The following is a 14,595-nucleotide window of genomic DNA, read 5'->3' as shown; positions in this document are numbered from 1 at the left end:
ATTTACATATGTCTACAATATGAGCATACATATGTAGGTGTAAACATACATATATTTCAGATAAGGAAATTTAATATATATCTACACACACACACACACACACATCATATATATATATACACACTATAAGCAAAGTTAATTGATTGTTATATGTCAACAGTCAATGGTTGGCACATTGGCCTTTAATTCATTAGCAATAATTAAGAGTGCAGTGTTCTGTAAATAAATGCCATCATCCCACACCAGACCTCTGTTGACTGTCTTTCCACCAGCTCATGACTGAAACTATTCCTTTCTTTAACCCTGAGTTAAACTGTTGTTGTAGAGCTTGATGCTGCTACAACACACACACACACACGCACACACACACACACAATGCTATTCCAATTCTACAGAAGTCCTGAAAGGTAAGTGATTTTTTTTGTTTTTTGTGAAAACAGAAAAAAAAAACCTGTTTCCTCTCAGTTTCCATATAATTCACCTTTCCTGTGTTATGTTTGTCAGATGTACTTCTTACTTAGAGAATATTATTTTCTCATAGAAACCCAACACAGACCTCATTTGGACTGGACTGGACTTTATTTCAGCTGCTCTTCCAGATGTGTGTGTGGTTCACCACATGAAACAGATGGGTAACAGTAGTTGGTGGTGATTAACTCCTGAAAGGTGATAATGGTGAGAACTTTAAAGTATTGCAGAGGCAGAACCCAGAGTGTAGAGAACCTCCTCAGCCAGAGAGGTCGGCCTGACGCTCCTTGTTCCTGCGAACCTCTGCGGCATGGACTTCCTGGGAGACACAAGATATGTCAGAAACACATGAAACAAAATGAAACCTAACAACTGAACACTGATGACAGGAGGTGGGACTTAAGTGGAACATGAAACTTAGAGGCACCACTTTTTTATCTGTAAAGACCAGAAATACAGTTGACTGCTGACAATCACAGAAATGCAGAAACATCAGGAAGTGTCTCTCCAACCTGTTTCTCAGACCTGATCCTGTTTACTTTCACAGATCTGGATCATAATCCTGAGTCTGACTGAGCTGCTGGTGGCTTCATAAAGTCTAAAACTTTAAAACCCAACAACATGCTGTACTTGTTCCATAAAGTCATCACACCAGCATTCACTGCAGTTTACAACCACCAGGAACACACACGCCTCACACTCTATGTAAAGTTTCATGGAAATGAAGCTGCCACACAAACAACTGCAGTCACTCAGGACAGTTTTCACCACTGTGTTTTCAGGGTGTGGAACATATAATCTATAATAACATCTTCCCTTTGACTCACTGTGTGTCGTTCATGTTTCCATGTCTCACTGTTGTGTAGTTTTAGTCAGTCCTGTGTCTCTGTTCGCTGCTGTTACTGAGACTGACAACAACCATGGTAACTAACGTCTATTGCAACTTTAAAGGGCAGGAAAACAACAGCAGCTGTTCAGTGAAAGTGAAATATTAAAGAAATGTATTCCTTTTTTTAGTTGAATTGTATTTGTCTGGTTATTTACCAGCATCACAACACTCACACATCCTTCTGCAGAGTGAGTAATAAACAGGACTATTAAAGAAAAATAGGTTGGCATTTAAAAAAACTGAGGATTTTTAATTTTGTTTGAAGTTATGCGTAAAGTTACCTCTCTGATAAAGCTGTGGAAAAGTGGGGAAAAGAAAACTTGGTGTGTCAATTGAAACTGGATCACCCTCTCAGAGCAGTGTCTGGGTCTGTCAGTGTGAATCCTATGAATTTCATGAGAAGTAGACAAAAGATGAAGGCTTGGCTGAGCCGCTGCCCCACCAACAGTGAAGAGGGTGTGTGTGTTCCTGCTTCCTGAAGTTTTGTCTTAAAATACACGATCTGCTGCATTTCATCAGAAGTGAAACTGACTCACAGTGAGAGTCGGTGGAGGACATGAGTAGAAAATAGAACTGGTTTTATAATGACATCAAATGGTAAGATGGTGCATGGTGGTACAGGTGCACAGGGGTAGAGGTGCATGATGATAATGGTGCATGGTGGTACAGGTTCACAGTATTACAGGACCATAGTCTTCTTGCTGTTTCTGGTTGCAGACTACTGGTTACTCATGACCAGTGTCATCACATGAAGGCAGAGTCCATCCAAAATTATATTCACAACCTGTTGTAGAACATACAGAAGTGTATGTATGACCTTAAGTGAACATTTTATCTTTATATTCTTCACCTACAGTTTTTCTGACTCAGTCACCAGGGACAGTGAAGTTATGGCTCTCTGCCCATTTATTTAGAAGGGGGTCTGGTCTTGAAGATGGCTGCTGAGAGACCTGCCTTTGGCCCTGTTCCGACCTGCATCAACATGAGTCTCCAGTGACAGCTTGTGATTGGATCTCACATCCTCGCTATATTTGCAATTCAACATGTATGCATTGTTGTTTTTAGCCAATTTGACTGTGACAGACGGGTCTGTTGTCAATGTGCATGGGACAGACAGAGAGAGAGCGGGGGACAGAGGGGTTGAGTGAATCACTGCTCTGCTCACAGCTCTACAGTGAAATAAAGTTTTATCCATTTGAAACATAAAATATTTTGGGTTCATTATGAAACTGTGATGGGTATATTAAGACTGTGTCAGAGGTCGTTAGTAGAGGAGGCAGTCCTTCAGAGGACATCAGTAGAGGAGCCAGTGTGGCCCAGGACACATTCAGGTTGACACAGCTAAAAGAATGAGGCTACATGTGGTCCAGACTACCTCAGAATGCGGTGTGAGAGATCAGATCTCAGATGTATCCTGAATGCGTCCTGGGTGCGTTTACACCTGAACTTAGAGCTGTCCACCTGTGTGCATGAAATCGTTTTGGTTAAAGATGAACTGGACGTTTGTGTTTGTAACTGATGAACGTGAGCACAGTGTTTTGGTTTAATGGCACCGTCATGTGTCCAGTGTTGACAACACAAACAGCTCAGCTGCTGGTTCTGCTGATGTCAGTTCATATGAAGATTTGAAGATTTTATGAACAAATCAGTAAACATCAGTAACAAATCTGAAACAACTCATCGAGAGGAAGCATCCGACCAGTGTTTGGACATGTCTGAGAGGGCATGATGATCACAAGAAATCATTAAAAAAGAGTCAGACCAGGAACCACCAGCCTCCTCCTGAGTCAAACTCACAGCAGATACACATGAAACATGCACTCACATTGGTTTTCCTCATCTTTTACAAGTGACCTGTGTCTTTGGATGGATGGTGGTAGGAGGAGGTGCTACTGAAGAAGAATTTGAAGAAGTGAACGTGAAGAAGTTTGTTTGTTTGGACTCAAAATTGTGAACTATGAACTGACCTAGTTCATTTTAACCTTTATCACCTTGAGTTTGAGCTGTAGCTCTGGTGAACTGAGAACTTGCACAACATTGGATCAGATCGCCTGAGACAGATGTTAATGCAGGTCTGAAAAGGACTAAACAGGTCTGACTTATGAGGACTTTGGCATAGTCTAACCTTTTGTCTTTTAAGGCCTATGGCCTAAGCTCTTGGCAAACTATCAGCATCATCACCACCACCATCATCATCACCACCATCACCACCACCACTACCCACTTCCAGCAGCAAAGAAAAGAAGTGATAGAACCTGAAGCCAAACAGGAGTTAAGCTTGGTGTTTGTCTCCACCTCTGGGGACAGATGTTGGTGAGTAAAGAATGAAGTTTGATGCTGAATTCACAACGTTTTTTCTAGACTGGTGAATAAACAGCTGCTAATGCTAATGTCAGCTATGTAGCAATTCAGTAAAACTTACATAGCTCTGTTAAGATTTTCATTATATTGAATGCATGTTTGTTTCTCTTTATGGTCAGAAGGTTTCAGTAATAACCAGTCAATTAATTCAGAAACTAACTGGTGTTACTTGTGAAGTCTGTCTGTCCTGTACTGGATTCAAACTGTGTACCCATGCAGACATATGAAAGGCAAAAGGTCCAACAGAGGAAAAGTAAAGACAGTAGCTACAGAACCATCATCATTAACCAGAGGTGTTGTTAATTCAACCACAACTGAAATCTAACAGTCGAATATTTTACATGCTGAGAGTTAGATGAGAAGACTGATACCACTCTTGTGTGTGAGAAGCAGGCTAGCACACAGCTATCAACAGACAGCTATCAACAGGCTAGCACACAGCTATCAACAGACAGCTATCAACAGGCTAACACACAGCTATCAACACACAGCTATCAACAGGCTAACACACAGCTATCAACAGATAGCTATCAACAGGCTAACAGAGAGCTATCAACAGGCTAACACACAGCTATCAACACACAGCTATCAACAGGCTAACAGACAGCTATCAACAGATAGCTATCAACAGGCTAACACACAGCTATCAACACACAGCTATCAACACGCTAACAGAGAGCTATCAACAGACAGCTATCAACAGGCTAACACACAGCTATCAACAGGCTAACAGACAGCTATCAACAGATAGCTATCAACACGCTAACAGAGAGCTATCAACAGGCTAACACACAGCTATCAACAGGCTAACAGACAGCTATCAACAGACAGCTATCAACAGGCTAACACACAGCTATCAACACACAGCTATCAACAGGCTAACACACAGCTATCAACAGATAGCTATCAACAGGCTAACAGAGAGCTATCAACAGACAGCTATCAACAGGCTAACACACAGCTATCAACACACAGCTATCAACAGGCTAACAGACAGCTATCAACAGATAGCTATCAACACGCTAACAGACAGCTATCAACAGACAGCTATCAACAGGCTAACACACAGCTATCAACACACAGCTATCAACAGGCTAACAGACAGCTATCAACAGATAGCTATCAACACGCTAACAGATAGCTATCAACAGGCTAACACACAGCTATCAACAGGCTAACAGACAGCTATCAACAGACAGCTATCAACAGGCTAACACACAGCTATCAACACACAGCTATCAACAGGCTAACAGACAGCTATCAACAGATAGCTATCAACACGCTAACAGAGAGCTATCAACAGGCTAACACACAGCTATCAACAGACAGCTATCAACAGACAGCTATCAACAGGCTAACAGACAGCTATCAACAGGCTAACAGACAGCTATCAACAGACAGCTATCAACAGGCTAACACACAGCTATCAACAGACAGCTATCAACAGGCTAACAGACAGCTATCAACAGACAGCTATCAACAGACAGCTATCAACAGACGGCTATCAACAGGCTAACACACAGCTATCAACAGGCTAACAGACAACTATCAACAGATAGCTATCAACACGCTAACAGAGAGCTATCAACAGACAGCTATCAACAGGCTAACACACAGCTATCAACACACAGCTATCAACAGGCTAACAGACAGCTATCAACAGATAGCTATCAACACGCTAACAGAGAGCTATCAACAGGCTAACACACAGCTATCAACAGGCTAACAGACAGCTATCAACAGACAGCTATCAACAGGCTAACACACAGCTATCAACACACAGCTATCAACAGGCTAACAGACAGCTATCAACAGATAGCTATCAACACGCTAACAGAGAGCTATCAACAGGCTAACACACAGCTATCAACAGACAGCTATCAACAGACAGCTATCAACAGGCTAACAGACAGCTATCAACAGGCTAACAGACAGCTATCAACAGACAGCTATCAACAGGCTAACACACAGCTATCAACAGACAGCTATCAACAGGCTAACAGACAGCTATCAACAGACAGCTATCAACAGAGAGCTATCAACAGACGGCTATCAACAGGCTAACACACAGCTATCAACAGGCTAACAGACGGGTATCAATAGGCCAACAGACAGCTATCAACAGGCTAACAGACAGCTATTAGCAGACTAACAGACAGCTATCAACAGGCTAACAGACAGCTAGCAGCAGACTAAGCTAACCTACTGGGAGCAGGCGGAGACAGGTAGCCTGAGTCTGTGTGCAGGTAACAGCACCTGTGAAGCTCATTCTCACCTCAGGTGTCTAATCTGTAAAATTAACCGGGTTCAGAGCTGCAGGGAGGTGCAGCTGCATCGTATTCAAGTTGTCCTTTTAATTCTTCTTGTTGCTCCATTCATGCCATGTCTGCTATCTTTAACTGTTCCTTTTGACTATCACTGAAACCTGCATCACATAAGACACAGATGTCCGTTTGTGTTTGTTTGTGAGTCTGAGCTGGTGTAGATTTCCCTCCACAGAGTGGAGGCGGACATCAGCAGTTGTAGTATTTTAACTTGGTTGCTGGGCTCTGCTTGGATAACTGACATCAACATTAAAATGATGAGAGACTGGAGGACTTGCTTTCTCACGCAGCCTCTGTTTGAGGGCACTCAGGTGGGCCTCCCTCTTCTCCTTGTTGACCTCCATCTTCTGGTTCAGTTTCTCCTCCGTCTTCCTGCTGAAGTTGTTGTTCTCCTCGTGCACCTTGTGGAGGACCTCCTGCACATGATCCCTCTTCTCAGCCAGCTGCTTCAGCACCAGGGCCTCCTGGGACTAAATGGGGGGCAGGTAATGACAGGGATTCATGAACAGAGAACAGACAGAAGAGAATGACATTCAGAGTTTCATTACAGGTGAGACGAGCTCTGTTCTGTATATTATCTGCAGAGGTTGACTTAATGAAATTTCAGAAGTCTCTCTGTGACTCATGCTGCTGGAATTAAAACCTGCCGCCCACTGGAGCTTCTCCTCCCTCAGGTAATTAATCTGAACCGTGCTTTGAACTCTGCAGATTAAAAAAAAGAAACCAGTTTTATTTGTTTGTTTCCAACTCAAACTGCTCAGTGACCTGGTGCTGTTGAGCTTTAACTGATGTGGAGTCACACATTTGTTTTTTTTCTCTGTTGTGTAGCTGTCACCTTGCACATCCTGCTGATCTTACATCATCATCAGGATCATTTCTTGTGTTTAGCTGACATACAAAGTCTTCACAGTGTGTCACAGTCTAGTCTGAGTCAGCATCATGGTCTGTGGAGCTGGACTCTGAGTTCACCACTGCCTTACAACATCCAGCAGACGTGTGCTGCTAAATTCACCACACCTTTCCACTAACAAGTTTAACCACATCTGACTCATCCCTCCAGCATCGAGCTAAAAGAGACGTGTCAGTGTCTTACCCCTGATCCTCAACATTACCACATTAGCTGAGGAGAAGATGGGGAATAGGAATAATTCCTTGGTATTACATTACACATTGATAATATTACCTATGGTCTATATAACTACATGGCAAACAATAGTAACACTGTACATGCCTTCAACAGTGCAGCCAGGAGTCACAGGGAAGTTCTGCTTAGACATGAAACTGTCATGGACTTTATTTCTGCTGAAGAAGGAGGAATGTATGCTGCTCTGAATTTGATGTACAGATGGATGTAATAGGAAATGTAAGAGAGGGACAAGTACAACAGCATGTACACTTGAACACAAAGGTTCAAAGATGAAAAGCTTGACCTCTCTGTCCTTACCACGAGGAGGAGTCACTTTTCTGGATAATTTTTTAGCTTGTTCAATCACATTTAGCAAAAGAATATCGTTCAGCCTTACTCACTGTTTTATATATTTACTTACTTTTCACTTTTCATGGGCCTTTACAGTGTAAAGGAAAAATACAACATTACTTTTCTCATTTGCTTTTCTCCTTTTCCCTTGTCTGAATGAGCAGAGTGACCTTGTTTGGCCTAACGTCATGTGTGAAGCATGGAAGGTCGTCTTGTATCAGCGAGGATAGATATTCTGTGTCTCCATGATGTTGTGATCTGTCTGACGCTTCATGATGACCTCATTTGTTGTGTCGTTTGTCTCAGCCTGTTTATTCCACTTGTGTGAATAAACCTCAGAAAGACATTTTCTGGTTTGTGAGTCTTTACAATCAGAAATCACCAATTTTCCTTCACCAAGTTCAAATATGTACTTAAAAACCACCGAGGTGTAAAAAGTGAATCTTAAAATGTGACTTAAAACAGGATGAAAGTCCATTTGAGCAACCACAAAGCTTTTTTTGAATCTTTATTTAAAAATATTCAGGGGAACCACCACGTTGACACGTGCATATAGATGATATGACGTCATTGACAGGCGACCAAATGAAACGGAGCGTTACCAGGATGAAAATCACAGATTTCTCTGGTTTGAGAATTGATGGAAAGATTTGGGATAATTTTTTAGACATTTGAATGTGGAAAAGTTACAGTTTATATATATTATAACTAGAATTAGTAACAAAAGGGCGTTAAGAGGAGAAAGGCTCATTGTTGATTGGACAAACCCACTTGCAACCAGGCGCAGCCAGACTGCGGTCAGTCAGGTTTGCACACAGTGTAAATTCAAATCACAAATTCAGGCGTGGCTGAGACTGACGTAAGAGTAAAGACCTACTTTTTCACGCCCAGCTGGTGCGTTGTTTCCCTCTGCAGAGACAGCGTTGTTACAATAGCTACAATACAGTATCATGACATCATCTTCAGCACGACGCACACCTGAACAACGGAGGATCTCAAAGGGAAACCAAACGTCTGCTCCTCCTCATTGACCTCAGTGGTTTTGTTGGTTGTCATAGCAATAGTAACAAAAACGAATAAAGAGGTAACAGCTACATCGAGCAGTGGGCAGTCACATGAACCAGACAACAATGACGCACCAGTTACAATCGGCTCTGACCAATCAGCAGTATTTTCACCTGAACCTCGGCTCAGGTGAGAAAGGAGCAGGTACCAGGTCCTGTCCGAGCTCACTGGAGATGAATTATTGTTAACACCTGTGCTCCCCGCTGTGCTCTCTCACCTTCCTCCTCTCCTCAGCCGCCTCCAGCCTGTTCTGCAGCTCCTCCAGGGACAACTCCCTCCTCGGGGGGGTGCGTGATGGCTGGGGGTGGACTTTGTCCCCAGACTGACCAGGATCCTTCAGGATCACTTCAAAAGACTGTCCAGACACTCGCTGGTTCAGGTCCTTCACCTCCAGGTCTGACACAGAGTCATGGATCACAATTACGTGACAGCATGTGACAACCTGAGAGAACAACACAGACACAGACACAGACACAGACACAGACACAGACACAGACACAGACACAGACAGACACAGACACAGACACAGACACAGACACAGACAGACACAGACACAGACACAGACACAGACACAGACACACACAGACACAGACACACACAGACACAGACACAGACACAGACACAGACACAGACACAGACACAGACACAGACAGACAGACAGACAGACAGACAGACACAGACACAGACAGACAGACAGACACAGACAGACACAGACACAGACACAGACACAGACACAGACAGACAGACAGACACAGACAGACACAGACACAGACAGACACAGACAGACAGACAGACACAGACAGACAGACAGACAGACAGACAGACACAGACACAGACACAGACACAGACACAGACACAGACAGACACAGACAGACACAGACAGACACAGACAGACAGACAGACAGACAGAGACACAGACAGACAGACAGAGACACAGACAGACAGACAGACAGACAGAGACACAGACAGACAGACAGAGACAGAGACACAGACACAGACACAGACACAGACACAGACAGACAGACAGACAGACAGACAGACAGACACAGACACAGACACAGACACAGACACAGACAGACACAGACAGACAGACAGACAGACAGACAGACAGACAGACAGACAGACACAGACACAGACACAGACACAGACACAGACAGACAGACAGACAGACAGACAGACAGACAGACAGACACAGACAGACAGACAGACAGACAGACAGACAGACAGACAGACACAGACACAGACACAGACACAGACACAGACACAGACACAGACACAGACACAGACACAGACACAGACACAGACACAGACACAGACTGACTGACTGACTGACCTCCATACTGATAGAGGCTGTTGGGATGCGGCAGTGAGTAGAAGCAGGAGCAGAGCAGAGACATCATGTTCATCTCCTTCATTTTGTCTGTGTAGGCTGAGACACAGAGACAGAAGACAACATGTTAGTCCACCTGAGACCACCTGAGACCACCTGGACCCTGTCAGCTGGATCAAACCTGACTAACCTGTGAGGGTTTAAGAAAACACAATCACCACAGAATCATCATCAACAGACAACAAACGAACACAACGACCAGCAGCATCTGATTGACAGGGGCAGGCTAGTCCAGAGTCTGGGGGCCGTGACAGAGACCCGGTCACCTCTGTGTTTAGGGTTAGCGTGAGGGATGGGGTTAAAAGATCTGTTAAAGCCTTCAGTCCATTGATTTAAAAAAGTCTATTTTAAGACTGGCTGGGAGTAGATGGAGCGAGGCCAGGAGTCATCCCTCCCTGTGGAACCAGTCAGAAACCAAGCTGCAGCTTTCTGGACCAGTTGAGTCCAGAATAGGGGGGTTACTGTGGTTGAGTCTGGAGCGTATAAGAGCAAATGAGAGGAAGGCTTTTATTTTGGTGATGGTACGAGGCTGAAAGAAAAAGGTTTTAGAGGTTTTTGGAGCAGGGTGTAATGTAGGTTGGGAGGTGACCTGGGCGCCACTTGCAGTTTGTGCTGGTTGAGCTGGAGGTGGCTGAAGACACTGTCTGAGGCAGGTCAAGTTCTTATGACTGTTTGGTTTTAGAGGTAGACAGAGCTGAGTGTCATGAGTGGAGAGATGTTGTGTTTCTGAATGATTTTACCAAAGACAGCATGTAGAGAGAGAAGGGCCAAGGAGAGCTTTAGGCTGTCAGGCTGCATTCTACCATAACACACACACACGACACACTGTCAGAGGGCTGAAGCTGCTGAAACAGCCTCATATGATGCTGAGTGTTCACTGACAACTCGAGACACTGCAGAGAAAGTGATGAGCAGCTCAGTGACAGTAAGTGAAGGCATATTGACTCCTCCCTCAGCTCAGATCAAACTGAACTACAGTCTAAACCTGTGTGAAGACTCTGCTGGTCACTGTCTCCTGTGTCTTCTACTCAGCTCGTCCTTCACTACAACTGGATTTGGACAGTTCTCTCTAAGTTTATGCTTTTCTCTACCTCCTTATCTATAAGACCTTGGTTACCATAGCAACGGAGGATAGTAGTGTCTCCAGACGTGGTCTATCAGTGGTAACAGAAGCTAAACAGTGAACCACTGTTGAAAACCTTGGTGTGTTTCATTCACTCTGTGTAACATTACGTCTTCAGTGCTCACAGGATGTGTTCAGACTCTGGAGTTTTCTTTACAGTTTTCATAGTGTTTTCTCATCCCTCACCATATCAACATATTAAAATACATTTAATTTCACTAATTAACTTTTGCCTATTGTCTTAATAAGCACAATATTCTGATAAAATGCACTGTTTTGAACATGGAGCTCCCACTATCTATCTGTTTTACAGCTGATGCAGCAGATGTAAAACCCTGTTAACTCTCTGTCATTGACACTTTCTGCAAAACACTGAACACATTTCTCTACATGACACAGAAAAATATGACAGGAAGTAACTTTGTTGCCTTTTCCAAACACAACCAATCAAAATGCTCCACATATTCACCGGTGTCACACACCCACTCCTTGCGTGTGCAAACACTAATTGTGCCACTGATCACAAACCATTCACTGCTTTAGACCAGTCCTATAAAAAGGTCAAAGGTCAGACAGAGCTCTTGTTTTCAACAATGGATACAAAGATTTCAAGGTGAGGAAGAGGAGGAAGAAGACCTGTCTCTGATGAGATTAGAGCTACATCATTGATGATGTCATCAACCACAGGTTAACTATGAGAGAGGCTTTGAGAGTCAAACGCAATGTGAGTCGAACCTTCAGAAATAAGAACAGGTGTGACCAGGTGTGGTTTTTACATATGTACTGTAAATCCCTGACTGTGCCTGAAGTGTCCTCGGACTAGACCCTGAACCCTGACCTGCTCCTGACAGTCACACCACCACCTTACATGGAAGACTGCTGCCATCAGTGTGTGTGTTTGTGTGTGTGAGCTGGTTTAATGATCTGGTTTGGTTGTATTTGTTGTTTATTTGTTGTTTAGACTTGTTGTGTTTGTTCTGTTGGTCTGTCCTGACGTTGGTCTGAAGTCCATCTGTATTTATCTGTGTTTATCTCCCACTGTAAATAAAGACATCAGTGGTTATATTCCAGTGATTGGACCTGCAGAGCTGTCAGAACAGGACTAATGAGATACAGAAGCTAGAACTGATGTGTGTTTTATATATATATAAACATATATATATATATATATATGTTTATTGTTTATAAAAACGCATGTGATGTGATTGCATCAAAGCAACACACACTAACTACAACAGAAATGAAAAAAGAGGCCGTCATTCTGATTCACATTCAAACAGGTGAGAGACTCAGAGTCAAAGTAAAAATAGCTTCCATAGTCTGGTAAATACATTGTCTTTGTGATGTAACATGCCTGTCAAATAATCCAATGATATATATTCATTTATGACCTCATGCCAAAACCTTTTGGATAGACCTTTATCTGTTATCCAGTTCAGCAGTGTCAGCATTTTGTAGAGTTTAGTAGAGTTTTGGGCGTTTGATATCCCACCAACATGTATCATGGGTCACACTCTGTAGGAACAGAGATCATTTTATTAATGTCACTCCATTCACTTATTCTGCTCAGATCACTTGTGTTTACTCATTTATTTTGTACTGCTGTATTTTATGCCTTGTACTACATTTTATCTTTTACTGTGTGTTGTAAGGTGTCCTTGTGTGCCCTGAAAGGTGTCTATGAATAAAATGTATTATTATTATTATTATTATTATCATTACATTTGACTGTTAAATTAACATGTTTAATTAAACTTGTTAACTTTAAGTTTATGTTATGTTTATCCAATGAAAAATGGTTTATGGTTATTTAAATGTGAATTTTAAATGGATCTTCCTGTGTCGATCTTAGGGCCACCATGTTGACTTTAGACCCGCCCCCCGTTCTCCCTCATCAATCCCAAACTGCTCAACAAACTGTGATCATGTTGAAAACCAGACTGACTCTACTGATCAGGCTCCTGTAGGGACAATGACTCCAGTGATGTGATTGGTCAGGAGTCAGACTGTTGACAGGTTAGAGAGTTAGAGCTCTCATCCCTGTAATGATCACACACCTGAACATTAAACCTCAGTCATCTCAACAACATCAAACACCACATAACAGTGACACTAATCAGCAGACAGGTTATAACAGCTGTGTCCCAGTTCAGGGTCTTATCCCTCAGAGGCTGCATCTGAAGACTGTGTCACAGCTCAAATCCTCCAACAAGTGGATCGGTCATGGTCCAACGTATCCCAAGATTCATTGCTTTGCCAGTAATGAAAAGAATCTGTCATCAACCAGCCCAGACAGAGAGTCAGAGGATCACAGTGTTAATAGTGTTAATGTCAGTGTTGTGTTTCAGCTCAGTTCAACAGTAACGGTACAACTGTTAAAACCAAGGACCTGGAAACCTCAAGCTGCGACCCAACAGTGAGGGCGGGAACAGCTGGTGATGTGAAGTTCAGCTCAGCCTTCACAGTCTACAATGGAAGGACCACACCTTCTTAGACCAGGTCCTCTGCACGCTGCACCTGACGGAATGTGATTGGATGTTGCCGGCCACATGTTGTGAATAAGCCAATCAGTGTAAAGGAAACTTCAGCGTTCTGCCTGAACCAATCTGCTCTGTTTCATTCGCATCCGCCTGTTTAGTTCTAATTATAAATTGTAATCTGCTGCACATCATCATGTTAATATTTCATACTGAGCATGTTGCTCCAAACAATCTCCAATCCAGCTCCTCTGGATTGCTTTATGATGAGTCCCACTGGACATGAGCATCTGCCAAATGAACGCAGTATAATGTGATAACTTGTCACATGACCAGCCTCTATCAGAACACGAGGTCTGTGTTACAAAGGTTACAGGATCATAAAAATAGGCAGTGCAGCGTTTTCTGAGTATGTGCCATAATTATGGTGTGCCTTGCCTGCCAAGAGCTATAAGAGGCTATGTGAACATTTTTAAACCACAGCGGAAAACTTATCTGTTTAACTTGGCTTTTAATTAATTCTCTCATATTTTACATTTCTTACTGATTCCTGTTTTTATTTTTATTTTTTCCTGTTTTATATTTGTGTTGTCTAATATGACTGTCCTTTTATTCACCCTTATTTTACTGGACACTTTGAGCTACATCTCTTATATGAGCAGTGCTATATAAATAAAGTTGTTTATTCTTATTCTTATTATTATTATCATTATTATTACTATTATAAAAACCTTCACAGGTCAACATAAAGTGAATTCTTTCATTTAACTCATCTGATTAAAGGCGATGCTCTGTGAGCCTGTGTGTCTTATGTCTCATTGAATGTGCATAAACCAATATGTAAAGCTGTGAGTCGACATCGTGACCTTTGATCGGCTGATGTCATCAAACCTCCTGTGATGTGTTTGATGGGATCAGTGTGAACCAATAAATACGGTTCATCCTCCTGAGACACACAAACTGAATCTCACAGACTAAACAAATGTTTTCTGATGTCAAACCTTCAGCAGATGACAATGTG

At 42.7% G+C, this 14,595-nt stretch overlaps 1 protein-coding gene across 1 annotated transcript in view; it reads right to left on the bottom strand.

Moving 5' to 3' along the window:
- Positions 1 to 557: 557 nt before the first annotated feature.
- The window catches only part of stmn3 (stathmin-like 3), a 29,902-nt gene continuing 15,864 nt past the window's right edge, over positions 558 to 14,595 (bottom strand). The window contains exons 2-5 of the mRNA XM_071473092.1: positions 9,918 to 10,013; positions 8,802 to 8,980; positions 6,317 to 6,512; positions 558 to 783 (exon numbers count right to left, since the gene is read on the bottom strand). Coding sequence (XP_071329193.1) covers positions 728 to 783; positions 6,317 to 6,512; positions 8,802 to 8,980; positions 9,918 to 10,013 — 527 coding nt within the window. The 3' untranslated portion in view covers positions 558 to 727. The remainder of the gene's footprint in view (positions 784 to 6,316; positions 6,513 to 8,801; positions 8,981 to 9,917; positions 10,014 to 14,595) is intronic.

This window comes from Trachinotus anak, unplaced genomic scaffold, assembly GCF_046630095.1.
Source record: "Trachinotus anak isolate AG129_WGS33_773 ecotype Australia unplaced genomic scaffold, CSIRO_AGI_Tana_v1 ptg000045l, whole genome shotgun sequence".
NCBI lineage: Eukaryota > Metazoa > Chordata > Actinopteri > Carangiformes > Carangidae > Trachinotus > Trachinotus anak.
The sequence above is the reverse complement of the archived record's forward strand: the minus strand, read 5'-3'. Positions and strand labels throughout refer to the sequence as shown.